The sequence below is a fragment of the Sapajus apella genome, unplaced genomic scaffold, assembly GCF_009761245.1.
Source record: "Sapajus apella isolate SASKATOON/1434 unplaced genomic scaffold, GSC_monkey_1.0 scaffold20, whole genome shotgun sequence".
Classification (NCBI taxonomy): Eukaryota; Metazoa; Chordata; class Mammalia; order Primates; family Cebidae; genus Sapajus; species Sapajus apella.
Genome location: NW_022436960.1, coordinates 25,143,833 through 25,165,311, shown reverse-complemented (window position 1 = coordinate 25,165,311; position 21,479 = coordinate 25,143,833). Strand labels below are relative to the sequence as shown.

At 41.6% G+C, this 21,479-nt stretch overlaps 1 protein-coding gene across 1 annotated transcript in view; it reads right to left on the bottom strand.

Moving 5' to 3' along the window:
* SNW1 (SNW domain containing 1) overlaps positions 1-12,103 on the bottom strand; it is a 41,683-nt gene extending 29,580 nt beyond the window's left edge. The window contains exons 1-3 of the mRNA XM_032287732.1: positions 11,994-12,103; positions 6,591-6,744; positions 1,926-2,087 (exon numbers count right to left, since the gene is read on the bottom strand). Of these exons, the coding sequence (XP_032143623.1) occupies positions 1,926-2,087; positions 6,591-6,744; positions 11,994-12,007 (330 nt within the window). The 5' untranslated portion in view covers positions 12,008-12,103. The remainder of the gene's footprint in view (positions 1-1,925; positions 2,088-6,590; positions 6,745-11,993) is intronic.
* Between the last annotated feature and the right edge of the window lie 9,376 nt (positions 12,104-21,479).

Sequence of the window (21,479 nt, the reverse complement as noted above, 5' to 3'; positions counted from 1 at the left end):
CAGCCTGGGTAACAAGAGTGAAACTCCGTCTCAAAAAAAAAATGAGCTGGGCATGGTGGTGCGTGCCTGTAGTCCCAGCTACTCAGGAGGCTGAGGTAGGAGAATCACCTCAGCCCAAGAGTTCAAGGTTGCAATGAGCTATGAGGGTGCCATGACACTACAATCTGAAAAAGAATAAACACACAAATGACTAGAAAAACAAGCACATTCAACTGCTAACAGGAAAGAGCCATTACAAGAGGAGAGGTGTAGAACTGTTGAAAAGAATGACTAGCAGGTAAGGTTTACAGAGGAAGAGGGAAGGGATTGAGATCCAGAATATATATAGCAAGATTAGGTATAGATTCAGGTGCAGTGGCTCACGCCCATGATCCCAGCACTTCGGGGGGCAGAGGCAGGATGACTGCTTGAGCTCAGAAGTTCAAGATCAGCTTGAGCAACACAGGGAGATTCCACCTCTACAAAAAATAATAAATTAGCTGGGCATGGTAGTGCACACCTGTGGTCTCAGCTACTTGAGAGGCTGAGGTGGGAGGATTGTTTGAGCCCAGAAGGTTGAGGCTTCAGTGAGTCGTGATCATGCCACTGCACTCCAGCCTGGGCAACAGGACAAGACTCTGTCTCAAAACAAAACAAAACAAAACATAACAAAACAAAACAAAACAAAACAAACAAATAAAAAATAAAATAGGCTGGGCGTGGTGGCTCACGCCTGTAATCCAAGCACTTTGCAGGCCAATGCGGGTGGATCACCTGAGGTCGGGAGTTCAAGACCAGCCTGACCAACATGGTAAAACCCCATCTTTATTTTATTAAAAAATAATAATAATAAAAATAAAATAAAAAAAGATTACGCTTATACGGAAAAGGCATTTCATGCAGAAACAAAAGTAAAAGGAAAAAAAAAAAAAACAAGTGCAGGATAAAGAAAACTGACAATTTTCTTTCAATAATCTTCATATTCAAAGAGATGGAGGAGTCACTCACTAAGGATGAGATGGTATAAAAGAAGTAAGAATTAAAGTTTGGTGGGAGTACCAAGGGAGCTGAGCTGAAATAGGGGATATAAATCTGCATGATTGCATAACTGTTTTCCCCAAAAGCTCAGCAGCCATGATGCAGAAGCAAAGGATGGGTTGTTAGTGCTATTTTAGAGGGTAAATTGAATAAGTTTGGTCAGTGGAGAGAGAGGCAAATGATAGGTACTCAAAGCTCTCAAGTATTTTTCCAAACATCATCAGTTCTAAAGAAATCTTTTACTTCTATCTTGAGTATTTATTTACAAGAAAAAAAAAAAACTAGGTCTTCTTAAAAATAGTTCCTTGGCCCTGAGTGTAGCTGTTCTGTGATGAGATTATTTTCAGCAAATTTTATTTTTGGCCTATGGATTACTTAGTAGCAGGGCCATCCTAAATCTGGATAGCAAATGCTAGTTTTGTACTTAATCTAGGGCAAAAGAAGTTTGTGTAATTTATTATATTCAAATGAACTATTAAAATAAATACCTAAGTACTCTCAGTACATGCAGGAAACCAGAAGACTATAGGAAAAATTAGAAGAAACTATAGGAGAAATTAAAAATTGATGGTAAAGCTCTGGGGTTGCAGATTTTAAAAAATTTACTGGCAGTTTTAGAATGCTACTAATTTAAAGTAACTGTTTTAAAATGTACTTTTTTTCCACCCTCAAAAGCAGGGTCTTGCTCTGTCACCCAAAAAGAGTACAGTGGCTCGCTATATCCTCAAACTCTTGGGCTAAATCAAACCTCCTGCCTCTCCCAAGTAGCTGGGAATATAGGTACCAGCCACCATGGCCAGACGTTGTTACTTTTAACATAATTCAAACAGCAAGAGATTTATCATGTCCACAAAATTAAAAATTTTTCCTAAAATATTTATCATTAAGGGAAAACATGAGAGGAATACCTTGTCTTTTGACTGTCCTTGTCGAGCGATTGCATCATATTTAATTTTTCCTTCAGAATCCACCTGAATGGCCAGTGCATTCGACATTTTTTTCTTTCGTCCCATATCCAGTGGATACTGAGCCACATGGATCTCTGGAAAAGCACCTCCATCTCCAAAATCCTATACATTAGAAGCAGTTAAATAAAACAATTAATTGTCATTTGACATTCAAAATATATTCATTCATTTAGCAAATAATTATCAAGTCCTTAGTATTGCTAGATGTTGGAGATACAGCAGAGGTCTGTTGCGGAGTTTACATTCTAGTAGGCAAAGATATAAAAACACAATCTTTGGCTTGTGATAAGTACCATGAAGGTAATACAAAGACTGGGAAAAGGGGTTACTTTTGATAGGGTGGTTGGGACAGCCTTTGTGAAGAAGTAACTTGAGCTAAAGCCTGAATGATGAGAAAGCCGCCACGGGAAGATACATACACATATATATACACAAGGGAAGCATTTTCTAGACAGAGCAAATAGCCAGTGCAAAGGGCTTGCTGCAAGAATGAGCTTGGCATATTTTAGGAAATGAGAATTCAGTGGGGCTAACAGCTTACTGAGGACAGCAGAGCTTGAGGCACAAGTAACATGAGTGAAAAACACCAAATCATGAAGGAACTTACAGGCTACAGCAAGAAAATGTGGATTTTATATACACGGAAAGAAACTAAGCAAAATGATCGGGACAAAGCAAAATATATATGTATATATTTTAGTATATATATAATATTTTAGTGAGGAACAGGTAAAGCGACACTTAGGGCATAAATAGAAAGGATTTTTTCTTGGAATTAGATTTTATTAACATGATACCATTTATTCATTGTTATGTGAGAAGCAAATGAATACAATAGGAGTGATCTAGGAATGAGTTTACTACGTTTCTACTAGTGATTATATATAATTATTTAGGAGAGAAAACTGAGACTGCTAAAGTAGAACAAGCTAAATAAAATTTGCTGATGAAATATTTTAACAAGGTTTATCAAACAAACATGAGGATCAAGTATAATTTTTAAGTAGCTTTAAAAAATTTAGTATTTGCTTAGTACACTTTAAACATGATTCATACTTGTATCTTAATCTTTGTAACTCTTTAACATCCTTGTATTTTACATGGAAATGTTCAGGTTTAGAAAAATTAAGCGGTTTTCCTAAGATCTCACAGGTAGCATATGTAGGACTTGAACCCAGATCTTCTGAGACTCCAAAAAGGTTTGTATTTTCTACTACTGTGAAATACCTTTCTTTTAGCTCAAACCAGCCAAATGAGTACTACTAAGAAATGATAGAAAACACAAATTAAAATTAATCATTTAGAGTGGGCTTGATGAAAAAAAAAAGCCAATACTCACTTTTACAAGACCTCTTTAAGAAATACTCCATTAGATCTAAGATCTGAGTTCCTAAGTACAATATGCTTATTTGCTAAAGAGCTGTCTGCAGTTTTTGAAAACCAAGAGAATAAAGATGAGAGACATTTTCTTGTAAACGAGAAAGAGTTAAAGCATTCCTAAGAAAAGTGCTTCCCGTACCCAGGCCATCAATCTGACACATGCTTGGATTTGCTAGAGTTTTTCAACTATAATAAGCACTTCAGAACTGTAGATGTAGCATTATGTGGTCATTAAGCTTGCCAGAAAATCATAGCTTTTACATTGAAAACTAGAACAAAATGCCTTCTTCCACAGAACATTCACTCCCCTCAAGAAGCATCCACAGCATTTCCAGATTAGCTGGCCATTTCAGCTTGATTTTCAAATAAAGTGTTCTGTTCCACCAGGATATACAAAACGACTGATAGTCAAGTAAGAATCTAAAAAGCTAAAAACAACCAAGAATCATAATACTGAAATGCATGGATGAGATTTCTTCTATTCTATTTAAGATGATGCCTGTTACCCCCATTGTGCAATCTATTGACAGATCAAATATTTATAATGCCTCAACAGAGACACTCAACTCATCTATAAGATGATGCCAATCACTACGTTTTTACCCCAGATAAGACTCCTTGATGATCTTTCATCTTGTTCTGCCTCCCACAAATTACACTGTCAGAGAAAACAAAAGGACAAAAATCCCTTAATAATTGCAATATGATTGGCCTTCACACACCAGCATTCATAAGGACCAGAAAAAAGTTGACAAAAAAGCAACAAAGAAACCCACATGTGGTTTTTTTGGAATACTCAGGACAAGATATGATCTAGTTGGGTGTTCCTCTTATAAACTCTAATAAAAATAGAGTCTGGTAGCCAGGGGAATGACACATGGAAGAGATTGAGAATACAGATGGCTTCTGGTAGGGCTCTAAGCTACAACTTTCAATTCAATGAATACTATGATCACTAATTGAAGGCATGTGAAAAAAGGTGGAGCCCTTCATATTTGTAAAATTAAAATCATAACTACTAAGGACAGAAAAAAAGTGATGGGGTGATGGCTGGGTGTGGTAGCTCACACCTATAATCCCAGCACTTCGGAAGGCCAAGGCAGGAAGATCACTTGAGGTCAGGAGTCTGAGACCAGCCTGGTCAACATGGCAAAACTCTGCCTCTACTGAAAATACAAAAATTAGCCAGGTATGACGACACGTGTCTATACCCAGCTAGTTGGGACGCTGAGGCAGAAGAATCGCTTGAACCCAGGAGGAGGCTGCAGTGAGCCAAGATCGCACCCCTACACTCTAGCCTGGGTGACAGAGCAAGCCCTCATCTCAAAAAAAAAAGAAGAAGAAGAAAAGTGATAAAATGAAAAGAACTAGGAATGGCATAGGCACTTCAGATTTTTAATAGGGCAAGTACATTCCTTGGGACATTAGGAAGCAAAATAGGCAGGAATCAGAATAATACTGGGGGAGAGAGAGAGAGAGAGAGAAGAAAAAGGCTTGATAAAAGTGGAGGAGGTCTTGAGGAGGCAAAATATTGGTCTCAAATGTTTGCTTTTCTCCCTAGTTGAGAAAGTGGTCAAGAATGGGAAGGCTGCCCTAGAACCAGGCAAAGGAATATGTATTAAATTAATGTAGGCTGGGCGCAGTAGCTCATGCCTGTAATCCTAGCACTTTGCGAGGCTGAGGCAGGTGGATCACCTGAGATCAGGAGCGTTAGAACAGCCTGGCCAACAGGGTGAAACTCTGTCTCTACAAAATAATACAAAAAATTAGCCAGGCATGGTGGCAAGTGCCTGTAATCCCAGCTAGTCAGGAGGCTGACGCAGGAGAATCGCTTGAACCTGGGAGGTAGAGGTTGCAGTGAGCCAAGATCATGCCACTTCACTCTGACGGGCAACAGAGCAAGACTCCATCCTCCCCCCACAAAAAAATAAATAAAATTAATTAATTAATTAAAGTATTTTGAGTAATTATAATAGGTGCTGCCAAGGAAGCTTGTTCTTTTTTCTTTTTTTTTGAGACAGAATTTTGCTTTTGTTGCCCAGGCTACAGTGCAATGGCGCAATCTCGGCTCACTGTAATCTCTGCTTCCTGGGTTCAAGCGATTCTCCTGCCTCAGCCTCCTAGTAGCTGGGATTTCAAGGCATGTGCTACCAGGCCTAGCTAACTTTGTATTTTTAGTAGACATGGAGTTTTTCCATGTTGGTCAGGTTGGTCTCAAACTCCCAACCTCAGGTGATTTGCTGCCTCACTCTCCCAAAGTGCTGGCATTACAGGCGTGAGCCACTGCACCCAGCCGGTTTGTTCTTTGGCAACAAGCTAGATGGAGAAGCCAGATGGTTCCTTCTCCCTCATTGCCTTCAAATCAACCAAATTTTGTCTTTTACCCCTAAAAATATATTTAATCTATGTATCAGATATATATTAACATTCTCAAATCAAAGATGAGAAAACAAGTGACGAGAAAGAAATGAGCAAAGGAAGTGCTACTGGAGTTTTCCCTGAAGGAGAGTTGTCTCTTCAGGGTTATGTGGTATTATTGGAGGTAAGGAGGAACAGACCAAACATGAAATCCACTTTCATCTCTCTTTTTTTTTTTTTTTTTTTTTTTTTTGAGACGGAGTTTCACTCATTTTACCCAGGCTGGAGTGCAATGGCGCGATCTCGGCTCACCGCAACCTCCGCCTCCCGGGTTCAGGCAATTCTCCTGCCTCAGCCTCCTAAGTAGCTGGGATTACAGGCACGCGCCACCATGCCCAGCTAATTTTTTGTATTTTTAGTAGAGACGGGGTTTCACCATGTTGACCAGGATGGTCTCGATCTCTTGACCTCGTGATCCACCCGCCTCGGCCTCCCAAAGTGCTGGGATTACAGGCTTGAGCCACCGTGCCCGGCCCTCATCTCTCTTATCTTTTACTTTCGATTATTTTCCATATGCTATAATTCCTGGATTAATAAAATGTTAGTTTTCTTGTAAACGTTTAATAGTTTGATATAGGAATAGACAAATGGTACAATTCTCTAGTGACCACAAAGCAGTGATAGATAATAGACAAAAAGAATATGATATATCTTCTGAGGGAAATATACATCTTGAGAGCTCATAACCAGAATTTCTATCACACTGACATTCATAATCAGCGGTTCTAACATTTAAATTTATGTTATAGTGTGCTATAATAAATTTCAGCACAATTTAATAAATCTAAATTTAAGATCCACATGTACCTCTAATAACCGAGGTATCCAGCCTTTCCGATATCCGTACGGGGGAGGCTCTCTTCGGGAGGAAACCAATGAGGTCTGCCGTGATCTCTGGGATCTTGCCTTTTCTTCAGCCTCGAGCTGGTCCTGAGATAGCTGAGTAGGTGCAGGTAAAAAGCTATAAGCAAAGATAATAAAAGTCAGAAATCTTAAAAACTCTTATGTTTGGTCTGACCACTGCAACTTGGCCATCAGAGACAATTTTTCCTATAATGGTTTTCCTTTTCAGCAAAAGAGCAGACTTTTCAATAATTTATGGCAGTACTCAATACTAGTCATTTTATTATATGACTAAAGCAAATGATGTCCAGAAACAAAAATTAACAGGTATTTCACATAACAGACAAACTCAAGCATTTATGCTTCCATATTTCCTTTTGAGACAGAGTCTCACTCTGTTGCCCAGGCTGGAGTACAGTAGTGCCATCTCTGCTCACTGCAACCTCCGCCTCCTGGGTTCAAGTGATTCTCCTGCCTTAGCCTCCCAAGTAGCCGGGACTATAGATGCCCACCACCACACCCAGCTAACTTTTGAAATTTTCGTAGAGGTGTGGTTTCAACATGTTGGCCAGGCTGGTCTCGAACTCCTGACCTCAACTGACCTGTCCACCTTGGCCTGCCAAAGTGCTGGGATTACAGGCTTGAGCCACCGTACCTGGCCATGCTTCCATTTATATATATACATATATATATATATTTTTTTTTCTTTTCTGAGACAGAGTTTCTCTGTGTCACCCCGGCTGTAGTGCAGTGGCGTGATCTTAGCTTGCTACAGCCTCCACCTCCCAGGCTCAAGCGATTTTCCTGCCTCAGCCTCCCAAGTAGCTGGGATTATAGATGTGCATCACCACGCATGGCTAATTTTTGTATTTTTAGTAGAGACAGGGTTTTGCCATGTTGGCCAGATTGGTCTTGAACTCCTGACCTCAGGTGATCTGCCCGCCTTGGCCTCCCAAAATGCTATAATTACAGGCTTGAGCCACCATGCCTGGCCTGTTTCCATATATCTTATAACAAGCAAGTAAAAATTCCTAATAATCCAGAGTTAAACTGTGCAGTGTACAAGTTTTTATTCCTATACTCCTTTTTTTGGAGACAGAGTCTCGCTCTGTTGCCCAGGCTAGAGTGCAGTGACGCGATCCTGGCTCACTAAAACCTCTGTCTCCTGGGTTCATGTGATTCTTATGTCTCAGCCTCTCGAGTAGCTGGGATTACAGGTACATGCCACCACACCCCTAATTTTTCTATTTTTAGTAGAGACAGGGTTGTCTCTACTGTCTCTATTGTTTAGCAGAAATGTTGGCCCACGTTGGTCAGGCTGGTCTCAAACTCCTGGCCCCAAGTGATCCATCGGCCTCAGCCTCCCAAAGTACTGGAATTGCTGGCAGCATGAGCCACTACGCCTGGCTACTTCTTATTTTTAACATTCTTATCCTTATGCTCTTTTCTTTGAACTACTTTGGTGTAAATAGAAAAGAACTAGGATTAGAACTGAATCTGTTTTCTCATCTGTAATAATAAAAGTATCTACTTCATAAGGTTCTTGTACGTATTAAATGAGAAAAACACATGAACCAGTTAGCATATTATCTAAATACCGTTCAATACAGGTTCTGTATGTTTGACTGTTTTCGGGCTGTTCCATGACTCTTTCGGTTTGGGTTAAATGCCTGTCTCTATGATCCCCCAATACCCTCTATATACCCCTACTAGAATATCTAACTGTATTGCAATTATCTACTCATTTACCTATTCGGCTTTCACTAGGCTGAGCAACTCTGCAGGAATCATCCCTTATGCTTCTTTCATCCCTAATGCTCCAGGATTTCTAGCTCACAGCTAGGGCTCCTTAAGCGTTTGTAGGAGAAATAAATACACTCTTCCCCTGGCACTCACCATCTTCATGCCACTGCAAACTTATCTTTCCATAAACAAGCCATTTCATGATCTTTACACTGGCTATTCCTTCTGCCATAAAATCTATCTATCAACCTATCTTCTACATATCATCTATCTACCAATCAATCACAATTTTTCTGGCTGGGCGCAGTGGCTCATGCCTGTAATCCCAACACTTTGGAAAGCTAAAGCAGGCAGATCATTTGAAGCCAGAAGTTCGAGACCAGCTATGCCAACATAGTGAAATCCCGTCTCTACTAAAAATACAAAAATTAGCCGGGCATGGTGGCAGACACCTGTAATCCAAGCTGAGGCAGGAGAATCATTTAAACCCACGTGGTGGAGTTTGCAGTGAGCAGAGATTGCTCCACTGCACTCCAGCCTAGGTGAGAGAGACTTCGCCTCCAAAACAAATAAAAAACCCAAAAACAAATTTTTGTATGCTTTTTAGAAAATTCTTCTCCAGATTTACAGATCTTTTCTTTTTTGACTGCTCCTTGCAGAGCAGGGCTATACCAAAGGCAGTGCACCTAGAGTAGCCCCAGATCTTTCAACAGCTTGCATCTTAGCACTCATGTCTCTGTTCAGTTATCTCTCTCTAGAGCTATTTTCTGACCATCTTGCCCAAAACAGCCACTTCACCCCAAACTTGAGTCACTCTCTAACCCTTTATCTTTATCTTACTCCTAGCATGTATTACCTGAAATTGCATTATTGATTTTACTCATACAGTCTTTTTTTTTTTTTGAGGCAGAGTCTCACTCTGTCACCCAGGCTGGAGTGTAATGGCGTGATCTTGGCTCAATGCAACCTCCACCTCCCAGGTTCAAGCGATTCTCCTGCCTCAGCCTCCTGAGTAGCGGGGATTACAGGTGCGTGCCACCGCGCCCAGATAATTTTTGTATTTTTAGTAGAGACAGGGTTTCAACATTTTGGCCAGGCTGGTCTCGAACTCCTGACCTTTTGATCCACCCGCCTCGGCCTCCCAAAGTGCTGGGATTACAGGCATGAGCCACCGCACCTGGCCTCATATAGTCTTTCTGTCCCATTAGAATGTAAACTCCATGTAGACCGAATGTTAAAATTAAAATAAACAGCTTCTATTATTTCACTCAACAATCAACAACACACAACACTTCTGATATCAGATGTGTGACAGTTTTTCCCCACATATCAAGGAAGCTATCAATTCTCTACTGGACACCGGCTAAGTATCCTCTAATTCAATTCAACTTTGATATTATCTACCTGGAGATAGTGTCAGATGTCACAGGTTGAGGGCTCAGTCCACAAGACCGGCCTTATTTCAGATGCCAATAGTAGGTACGGGCCACTGGCCAACTGACTACACACCAGGATCCCATGACCTCATCCTCGGGTTCAACTAATTTGCTAGGGCAGCTCACAGAACTCAGGGAAATGTGTTTACTATTTTAAAGGATATTACAAAGAATACTGATGAACACCAGATGGTAGGTATGGAAAGCTCTGGAGTCCCCAAGACTAGCCATTTAAAGACTGCATTCTGCCACTGTAATTTTAAGCACACAATACCCATGACAGACCAGGTGTGGTGGCTCACGCCAGTAATGTCAACACTTTGGGAGGCTGAGATGGGTGGATCACTTGAGCCCAGGAGTTCAAGACCAGGCTGGGCAACATGGCAAAACCCCACCTCTACTAAAAATAGAAAAATTAGCTGGGCGTCATGGCAAGGGTCTATAGTCCCAGCTACTCAGGGGCACTGAGGCAGGAGGACCACCTGAGCCTTGGGAGGTTGAGGCTGCAATGAGTTGTGATTGGGTCACTGCACTACAGCCTGAGCAAGAGTGAGATCCTGTATCAAAAAATAAAATAAATAAAAAATACCCATGACATCTCTAGAAATTTTTCCTGTGTCCATTTCAAATTCCACCTTTTCCACAAAGTCTCCCCTCATAACTTTACTAGTCTATGACACAGTGCCTCACACCTGGGTGGGGGGGGCACTCAAATGTTTGCTGCCTGTAACATTCACTAAAGAAAACTCTTGGCTGGGCGTGGTAGCGCATGCCTGCAATCCCAGCACTTTGGGAGGCTCAGATGAGAAGATTATTGTTGGAGGCCAAAAGTTGGAGATCACCCTGGCCAACGTAGTGAGACCTCATTTCTATTTTTTTATTAAAAAATATTTCAGACGCCGGGCATGGTGGCTCATGCCTGCAATCCTAGCACTTTGGGAGGCCAAGACAGGAGGACTGCTTGAGGCCAAGAGTTCAAAATCAATCTGGCCAACACAGTGACACCCCATCTCAAAAACTAAACAAATAAAATTTTAAAGAAATAAAGCAAAAAAAATGTTTGGGAAGGAGGGGGGAAGAAAACTCTGTAGCCCACATAACTTATTCCATCTAATTCTTTTCGCACTAAGGTTAGTATTACACAAATATACATTTTGTGTTCTGTAACTGTTTCATGTCTGTATGCCTTGTACCCCATCTTCTCTGTAGCCAAGGACAGGTTTCCTTCTGTATACACAAACCGCAGGACAGAGCAAAGCACCGACAGTAATTCCCAAAATAAGTTTTTGATTAAAGCATTTTTTGGATTCATACTGTCATCAGCCAGGAAAAAAACATGGGTGAGGGGAATGAAGAGTGTTAAGAGGGTTCAAGCTGATGTCCTAAAATGATTACGTCCCCTACAACCCTCCTGAACACTAGACTTCCTGCTGAGTTCGCATGGAAAGTTTTTCCACTTAAGATGTGGCAGCCAGGTTGGGGACTAGTAGGAGTTGTGTAACTTCTCGGACGCTGCCATGGAAAAGCATCTTTTTCTTAAAGGCGGGGAGCACTTTACAGACGGTTACTAAGGCAACCGAAAACAGCAAAACTCTGAGGTGGTTCTTTCTGCGGAAGAAATTCCAAGATCCAAAGTTAAAGTGCGGAGCAGTGGTGCATATCCGCAGACAGCGGCCACTACTGTGGCTCATTTAAATCTCTGTTCAGTTCCGGGCTCCTTTTTTCAGGAATCCTTATTTCGGGACACCGAATGGACACCGAAAGGAGAGAGACCACCACAGGCAAACGGCCGGAAAGCCGCGCAGTCGCATCCCGCGCGCTTCACTCCGCCCAAATAAGCCACCACCGAACCCAACCCCATCTCGTTCGCCCATGCCGCGGACCTGAGGGAGCGCTGTCCACTCCCCGCCAGATGCTCACGCGAAAAACGCACTCCTCAGCGTCTGAGGCCACGCCGCGGCTTTCGGCCTCGGTGAGGAGGTGAACTAAATCCGGGAAACCGCTCAAAGACCCCACCTTTTACTAGGCCTAGTCGTAGCGGCGGCTGGCGGGAGGGCCTAGCCGTAGTCTTGGCCCACGTCATTCTGTGCCCTGGGTCAGGTCACCGCCCGGAGGTTATGGGAAGAGTAATGAAAAGGACTGGTACTCCCAGACCCTTCCGTATCGAGGACCCCAATCAACAACCCACCTGGTGAGCGCCATCTTCTTCCGCTTCTTCCAGCGCGAGCGACAGCACCGCGGGGCGGGTCTTTCCAGATGAAGAGGAGCGCAAAAGGAAGGGGTGCGCGATGCGCAGGCGCCCTAGCCGAACGGCCTTCTGGGATTTGTAGTTCTCTGAACAGGAGTACCATTCGTTCCTTTTCTGAACGAACGATTATCAAGGAATAATCTCTTCAGCTAGCAGCAAATGCATAACTCGATAGCTTATATGCTATGACATGATAGGGCGTTCCCTAGACAAAAGATACAACGAGATGCCTTTTAGGCGGCTTTATTTCATTCCCTACTCAGTCCCATTCCCCCTAGAAGGGGTACAAAATAGAAAAGCTTCCCGGGGACAGCTATTTTAAGTGAAAGGGTGATAGGGCTTTTAAAAGGATAGGAAATAGTGAGACTGGCTAATGGAGGGTTCTTGGATTCTCTGAAAACATTCACACTAAAAACTTTTCTTTAAACCGTATCCTCCCAACCCCGCCCCCCGCCAGAAAAAAAAAGAAAAAAAAGAAAAAAAAAAGAAAAAAAAACACTCTCCTCGGGAGACACTATATAATCCTTGGTAATTCACTGGGTGTCTGGGTTCTCTGTCCAGGGTAAGACAAGGCCGAAATCGCATCTGAGACTCTGGAGAAAAATCCATCTCCTAACTCATTCTTTTAGGCAGAATTCAGTTCCTGGCTGTTGTGGGACTGAGTTGCCTGTTTCGTTGTGTGCTGTTAGTGGTGGCCAACCTCAGCTCCTCCTAGGGGTCGCCCTCAAGTCCATCCCGCTTGAGCCCTATTGGTAGTTCACAACATGGTTGGCTCTGCTTTTAAAGGGCTCATGTGATTAGATCAGGCCCACCTGGATAATCTCCGGATTTTAGGATCAGCTCTTGGTCGGGCGCGGTAGCTCACGCCGGTAATCCTAGCACTTGGGGAGGCTGAGGCAGGCGGATTGCCTGAGCTCAGGAGTTCGAGACCAACCTGGGCAAAATGATAAAACCCCGTCTCTACTAAAAATACAAAAAATTAGCTGGTTGTGGTGGTGTGCTCCTGTTTTCCCAGCTACTCGGGAGACTGTGGTACAAGAATTGCTTGAATCCAAGAGCGGGAGGTAGCACCATGGCATTCCAGTCTGTGTGACAGAGTGAGACTGTGTCTTAAAAAAAAAAAAAAAAGCCGGCCGTGGTGGCTCATGCCTGTAATCCAAGCACTTTGGAGGCCAAGGCGGGAGGATCACCTGAGGTTGGGAGTTCAAGACCAGCCTGACCAACACGGTGAAACCCCGTCTTAAAAAAAAAAAAAAAATCAACTCTGCTACACCACATAACAGAATTAGGGAAGTGATCTCTCTTCATAGTCACCGCCCCATGGATTATATATGTCATATACTGTGGGGGTGGGGTCAGGAGGAGATCTTGGGGGATGTCTTAGAATTCTGCCTGCTACGGGAGGTAAAAAAAAATTGTTTTGGTAAATACAGGATTATTAATCACATTGTGTAGTATAACATGCATGGCCTGGGAGCCCGAATATTAGAGTTTAAGATGTAGCTTCGCCCGGACGCAGTGGCTCCCGCCTGTAATCCCAGCACTTTGGGAGGCTGAGGCGGGCAGATTACCTGAGGTCGGGAGTTCAAGACCAGCCTGACCAACATGGAGAAACCCCCATCTCTACTAAAAATACAAAATTGGCCGTCATGGTGCTGCATGCCTGTAATCCCAGCTACTCTCGAGGCTGAGGCAGGAGAATCGCTTGAACCTGAGACGTGGAAGTTTGCGGTGGAGATCGGGCTATTGCACTCCAGCCTGGGCAACAAGAGTGAAACTCCATCTCAAAAAGAAAAAAAAAGGAAAAAGGATGTAGCTTCAGCTCCAATAAATTCTTGTAGGGCAAGTCATTTAATTTCTTTGGGCCCCAATTTTATCGAACTTAAAACGACAATCATGTTATCTGCTTTATCTATCTATATTTATGTAAATGTAAAATAATTATACACAATATAGAAGAGTGTGAGCCTTAAATGAGGTGATGTAGGTGGATATGTTTTTACTTAACTCTAAAGTTCTATGTAAATATGTTAGTTATTACAGTTAATATTTTGGTTGACAGTGATCTACTTTAACCTCCACTCCAGGAATGTATTATTTCTAAAAGGAGAAAAAAAGAGGAGTGAATTATAGAACATCCTGGAAGCGAAGATCAAGGAGCTTAGATTTAATTCAGCAGGTGATTTGGAACTAAAGGAGGACTTAAGTAGAGGGCCTGGGTCAAAGGAACAGGCAAGAAAGACAATTCTTACAATAGAATGGGTTTCTATGGCAATGAGAGGCAAAGGAGGCCACTGAGAACAAGGTTAAAATAATTAACACGGGAAATCAGTAAGACACAGACCAAGACCTGGGATGCAGGATTGAAAGAACAGGGTGGAGAAGAGCTTTTGCAGTCCACTCATTTTCCACAGAGGCATATCATGCAAGGCATTTCCACCAGTCATGGTCCCTAGCTGTTTTGAGGTTGAATAGAGAATAGAAACTGACTTTAATAGCAATCCTATCAAAACATAGTTAAGAAACAAATCTGCTGCAAACGTGATACAATATTATACCCAAAGGCCAAGTGCTTTCTTTGGTTTTATGGGGGAGGGGGTTTGGTGTTTAGCTATGCTGAATCTTCAGTGCCTATCCATCCTTCATTTTCATAGGTAATTAGCAGCTGCCTGCTCATATAGAGAGCCCAGTGCAAGCTGAAATCAGTACTGTGCCAGTTTGCAAGAACCTGTCATTTCACTCCAGTCGTAGAATTCTGGATAGAGAGTAGAATTATTCTCAGAGAACCTAGGGCCTAATTTGATTCCTAACTAGCTGTGGCCATGTAGCCACAAGTAACATAGCTTGTAAGGCTAAGCACAGATTTTGAAGTCAATTTTCCTGGCTTCTGATCCTAGCTCCCTAATTTATGAGGTGTGGATCCTGGATAAGTCACTTAACTTCTCTCTGTCTCAGTTTTCTCACTGGCAAAAAATAGGACTGGCGGGGGAGGGCATGGAATCGGTATAACCTATCCTCATAAAGCTATTGGGAGGATTAAATGAGTTACTCATGTGAAGTGCTTAGAACAATGCCCAGCATAGAGTAAGCACTCAAAAATTAATTCTGCTTTCTGGCCTTAAAATTTATTAAGCTTCAGGTTTTGCACCTGCAAAGTGAGGCAGTTGAACTCAATTTTACTTCTGGGGTACCGTCCAACTAACATTATTTTCTACTATAGAATGTATGTTTACTTTTATTTCAATGCCAGTATTTTATGCTCTGATGCCATTATGCTTTAGTTATTAAGGCTTTATAATCATTTTCTGGTAAAAAGCAGAGCTGCCTTACCTCACTGTTCTTACTTTTTAGATATGTTTTATATGCCCTCTCAATGTTTAAAATTTTTTTTTTAATTAAAATCTTGGTTTGTGTTAAAGTAGAGTTAAAAAGGCTAGAGCCAATGATTACTTAGGAACTTCGAAAGAAATAATTTATCTTTACAATGGAGAGATTTGGTTGTCATTGCTTTTGCTTCACTAACAGTGGAACAATCTGACACTAGGTGCTTCTAATAGGAAGTTCCCCAGTTTTCCAATTTTCTTTCTTTCTTTCTTTCTTTTTGAGACAAATCTTCCTCCATTGCCCAGGGTGGAGTGCAGTGGCATGATCTTGGCTTACTGCAACCTCCGCCTCCCTGGTTCAAGTGATTCTCCTGCCTCAGCCTCCTGAATAGCTGGAATTACAGGCACGTGCCAATATGCCTGGCTAATTTTTGTATTTTTAGTAGAGATGGGGTTTCACCATGTTGGCCACACTAATCTCTAACTCCTGGCCTCAAGTGATCCGCCTACCTTGGCTTCCCAAAGTGCTGGGATTACAGGTGTGAGCCATTGCACCTGGCCGGGAGATCCCCAATTTTCTGATCAAACCAGACCTAACTTCCAGTTTACCAGAAATTTAGGGGATAGAGTAAGAAGTTTAAAACCACGAGGAAACAATCAGAAAAATCCAGAATGTGAAACATTCTACAAGACAACTGGCCGAGACTCTGTAAAATGTTAATGTCATGGAATGGATGTCAATAGAATAGATGAAAACAGATTGAAGAGGCATGGCACATAAAATTAGTCAACCTTAATGGGATTCTGGTTCAGTTGAGGAAAACTATAAAAGATATTCTTGGGACAGTTGGAGAAAGTTGCAGAGGGAGTGGTAATACACTACATTATAGAATTTTTGCTAATTTTCTTAGGAGTATTAATGACATTGTGGTTAAGTAGAAGAATGTCCTTATTCTTAGGAGATGCATGTCAGAGGGTTTGGGGATGACATGTGCCACCTTTCTCATTCTTTTCTGTTTGTTTGTTTTGAGGCAATTTTGCTCTTGTCACCCAAGTGGAGTGCAGTGGCACAATCTTGGCTCACTGTAACCTCTGCCTCCTGGGTTCAAGTGATTCCCCTGCCTCAGCCTCCCAAGTGGCTGGGATTATAGGCATCCACCACCATGCCTGGCTAATTTTTGCAGTTTTAGTAGAGATGGGGTTTTACCATGTTGGCCAGGCTGGTTTTGAACTCCTGACCTCAAGTGATTCACCTGCCTTGGCGTCCCAAAGTGCTGGGATTACAGGTGTAAGACACCATGCTCAGCCTCAACTTCTTTCTTTTTTATCCTGTAGTTTATCCCACTTAAAGCAAAAACTTACTTTCAGATAGTTCATCTCAACAACAAAAAGTGTGTGTGTGTGTGTGTGTGCACGTGTGTGTGTGTGTGTTTATAGTGAGAGTATGAGACAGCATGAAAGAGAAAGCAAATATAGCAAAATGTTAACAATTGTTTAAGCCTCGATGGGGGAGTGTGGACTATATAGATGTTTATTGGACTATTGTTTCAACTGTTATATATATATATATGAAAATTATATCTTTTTTTTTTTTTTTGAGATGAAGTCTCGCTCTGTCAGCCAGGCTGGAGTGCAGTGGCACAATCTTGGCTCACTGCAGCCTCTACCTCCTGGGTTCAGGTGATTCTCCTGCCTCAGCCTCCCAAGTAGCTGGGATTACAGGTGCATGCCACCACGCCTGGCTAATTTTTGTATTTTTAGTAGAGACAGGATTTTACCATGTTGGTCAGGCTGGTCTTGAGGCTAGTCTTGAAGTCCTGACCTTGTGATTTGCCTGCCTCAGCCTCCCAAAGTGCTGGGATCACATGCCTGAGCCACTGCAGCCGGCTATCCTTTTTTATTTTTTTAAGACAGGGTCTCACTCTGTTGCTCAGGCTGGAGTTCAGTGATATGATCATGGCTCACTACAGCCTCAATCTCTCAGGCTCAAGTGATCCTCCTACCTCAGCCTCCCAAGTAGCTAGGACTACAGGCATGTGCCACCATACCTGGCTAATTTTTTATTTTTTGTGGAGACAGGGTCTCACTATGTTGGCCGGGCTGGACCTGAACTCCTGGACTCAAGTGACCCCTCCTGCCTGGCATCCTAAAGTGACATAACCCACTGCTCCCAGCCCTGAAAATGTTCATAATAAAAATTTAAGAAGAACAAGTTGTAGAACTCACATTTCCCAATTTCAAAAACCTACTATAAAGCTCCAGTTAGGCCGGGCGCGGTGGCTCAAGCCTGTAATCCCAGCACTTTGGGAGGCCGAGGCGGGTGGATCACGAGGTCAAGAGATCGAGATCATCCTGGTCAACATGGTGAAACCCCGTCTCTACTAAAAACACAAAAACATTAGCTGGGCATGGTCGCGCGTGCCTGTAATCCAAGCTACTCAGGAGGTTGAGGCAGGAGAATTGCCTGAACCCAGGAGGCGGAGGTTGCGGTGAGCCAAGATCACGCCATTGCACTCCAGCCTGGGTAACAAGAGTGAAACTCCGTCTCAAAAAAAATAAAAAAATTAAAAAAATTAAAAAAATAAAGCTCCAGTAATCAAAACAGTGTGGTACTGACGTAAGGATAGACCCATAGATTAATGGAATAAAACTGAGAGTCCTGAAATAAACCCATATGTCTATGGTAAACTGATTTTTGACAAGGGTATCAAGATCATCTAAAACTATTACTGAAATTTTTTTTTTTTCAACAAATGGTGCTGGGAAACTGTATGTCTAAATGCAAAAAAAAAAAAAAAAAAAAAAATGCAGTTGAACCCTTGCTTTATGCCCTATACAAAAATTAACTCAAAATAACTCAGAGACCTAAATGTAAAAACTAAAACTATAAAACTTTTAGAAGAAAACACAGGGGTCAATCTTCATGATCTTGGATTTGGCAAAGAATTCTTAGATAAGATACCAAAGGCGGCAGCAAATCACACTGCCACGTGTGTACCTATGCAACAATCTTGCATGTTCTTCACATGTACCCCAAAACCTAAAATGCAATAAAATAAATAAATGGGAAAAAAAAAAGATACCAAAGGCATGAGCAACAAAGGAAAAAATAGATAAATTGGACTAAATCAAAATTTAAGGTTTTGTGCTTCAAAGGACATCATTGGCTGGGCGTAGTGGCTCACGCCTGTAATCCAAGCACTTTGGAGGCCAAGGGGGGTGGACCACCTGAGGTCGAGAGTTCAAGACCAGCCTGACCAACATGGTGAAACCCTGTCTTAAAAAAAAAAAAGAAAAAACTTTTGAAAAAAGAGAAAAAAAGAAAAAGAAAAAAAAAGGACATCATCAAGCAAGTGAAAAGTCCCAAGACCTTCAGGCAAACATAGACATTCCTTTTAGGCATGACATTTCAGGAGTTCAGAGATTACTTCCAAGAAGCTAAGGACAAAAGCCAGATCTCTCTTTGGACAAGGTTAAATTTGTTATTACAGAAGACTTGAAAACATTATGCTAAATGAAAGAAGCCTGTCACAGGCCAGGCGTGGTGGCTCACACCTGTAATCCCAGCACTTTGGGCGGCCAAAGTGGGTGGATCATCTGAGGTCAGGAGTTCAAGACCAGCCTGGCCAAGATGGTGAAACCCCGTCTTTAAAAAAAGAAAGAAAGAAAAAGAAAGAAAGCAAGAAAGAAAGAAGCCTGTCATGGGCTGGGCATGGTGGCTCATGTCTGTAATCCCAGCACTTTGGGAGGCTGAGGCAGGCAAAGAGATTGAGACCATCCTGGCCAACAAGGTAAAACACTCATTGTATTTTATAATTTTTATATTTTGTCTCTACTAAAAAAAATACAAAAATTAATTGGGTGTGGTGTCATGTGCCTGTAGTCCCAGCTGCTGGGGAGGCTGATGCAGGAGAATTGCTTGAACCTGGGAGGTAGAGGTTGCAGTGAGCGGAGATGGCGCCACTGCATGCCAGCCTGGCGACAGAGGGAGATTCTGTCTTAAAACAAAAAAGAAAAGAGAGGAGCCTGTCACAAAAGACCAGATATTGTATTATTACCTTTATATGTTCAGAATAAACAAATCCATAGGGACAAAAAGTAGATGAGTGGTTACCTAGGTCTGGTGTGAGTATGGGGGGGTGTTAGGAAAGGTGAATAATTTTTTAATGGATATGAGGTTTTGGGGGAAAGTGTTGAAAAATTAGTGGTGAGGGTTGTTCAACTTTGTGTATACTAAAAACTACTAATCCGTGTACTTTAACAAGGTAGTTTTATGGTGTGTGAACTACATCTCTATAAAGCTGTAGAAGCAAAGTTAAGTAAAATATGAAAGTAATAAAATGAATAAATAAGTGAATAAAAGGTGTAATATAGTATCTCTTCATTTTTTCCCAATGAAATTTGGAATTATTTTGTTGCATTCTATTGAAAAAAAATCTGTAGGCATTTTGATTGGCATTGAGTTGTCTGTAAATTAACTTTGAGAGAGCCAATATCAACAACAACAGAAAAAAAAAAAAAAGAGAGAGAGAGAGAGAGAGCCAATATCATTACAATTTTATGTCTTCTCACTAAAGAACACTGGTTTTTGTTTTTGAGATGGATTCTCACTCTGTTGCCTGGGCTGGAGTACAGTGGCATGATCTTGACTCACTACAACCTCTGCCTCCTGGATTCAAGTGATTCTCCTGCCTTAGACTCCTGAGTAGCTGGGATTACAGGCGCACACCATCACACCCTGCTAATTTTTGTATTTTTCATAGAGACAGGGTTTCATCATGTTGGCCACGCTGGTCTTGAACTCCCGAACTCAAGTCATCTGCCTGCCTCAGCCTCCCAAACTGTTGGGATTACAGGCATGAGCCACCACTTTCAGACGGGAAACACTGTTTAGATTTTAACTTATTAAAATCTTCCTTCATATCTTCCAATAACATTTTGAAGTTGTCTTTATATAGATTGTACACATCTTTCAGGATATTAATTTTAGATATTTTATTTTTTAAATCATGAATGTAGTCTCTGTTTTTATATGATTACTAAATAGAACAGTAATTTTTATTAAGTACACCAAACATGTTCTGAAACATCAGTCATTTTTTAGACAGAATCAATTTTTTCATTTTTTATATGCATGATCGACCAGATACAGAATCAGTTTTTTGGCGTGGATGACTTAGAGTTAGGGTCAACTTATGTTTGGTGAGACGTGCTCCTCTATCTTCTTCTGGAATTAAGCAATTCTTTGGGTTCATGAGTAGGAAAGCAGTTTTGCTGTCAGCTACTTCCCTCCATGAGCTCTGAGACTTCCTGTTTAAAAGCACTATGAAACCTGCTGACCCCATTTCTTTCCCGATTTAATTATTCTTTTTGAAAGTATGCTGTAACCTTAAGGGTTGGGAAAACACAAGGATCCAGTGTGGTTGAAGCTTTAGAGCCAAGATAACCATTCCTTTTTCTATCAAACAGTCTGGCAAGGGAACAGTTTGCCCCTTGCCCTGAGCCCTGCTGTTTGTTTTGATCATTTTCATTCCTATCAAATTTGCTGTCAGCTCAGAAGGCAGTCATCTGATAGCTGAAGTGACTTCTTACATTTCTTCCCTCTCTTTTCTCTAGTAATAAGATATTCCAACAGAATATGTCTGTTTGTAGGCTAAAGCTATGATTTAATAACCCTAAGGAGATAAACACTGGGACAATAATAATGATGTTTATTTATTGATTAGCTCCTCTATTTATTGATTAGCTGATTTATCTTATTTATCCCTTATAACATCCTGATGAGTAATTAACTCTTTTTATCACCATTTTGCAGATAAGAAAATTGAGGCTTATTCCATATAAATAATGAAAAAAAAAAAAGAAAAAAGAAAGAAAATCGAGGCTTAGATATGTAAGTTGCCAAGATAACAAATAGAAAGTGACTAATTTGGAACTTAAACCCAGAGAACATGATCTTTTTTTTTTTTTTTTTAGACAAGGTCTCCCTCTGTCACCCAGGCTGGGATGCAGGGGTGCAATCATGGCTCATTGCAGCTTTGACTTCCTGGGCTGAGGCTATCCTCCTGCCTCAGCCTCTCAAGTAGCTGGGACTACTGAGTGG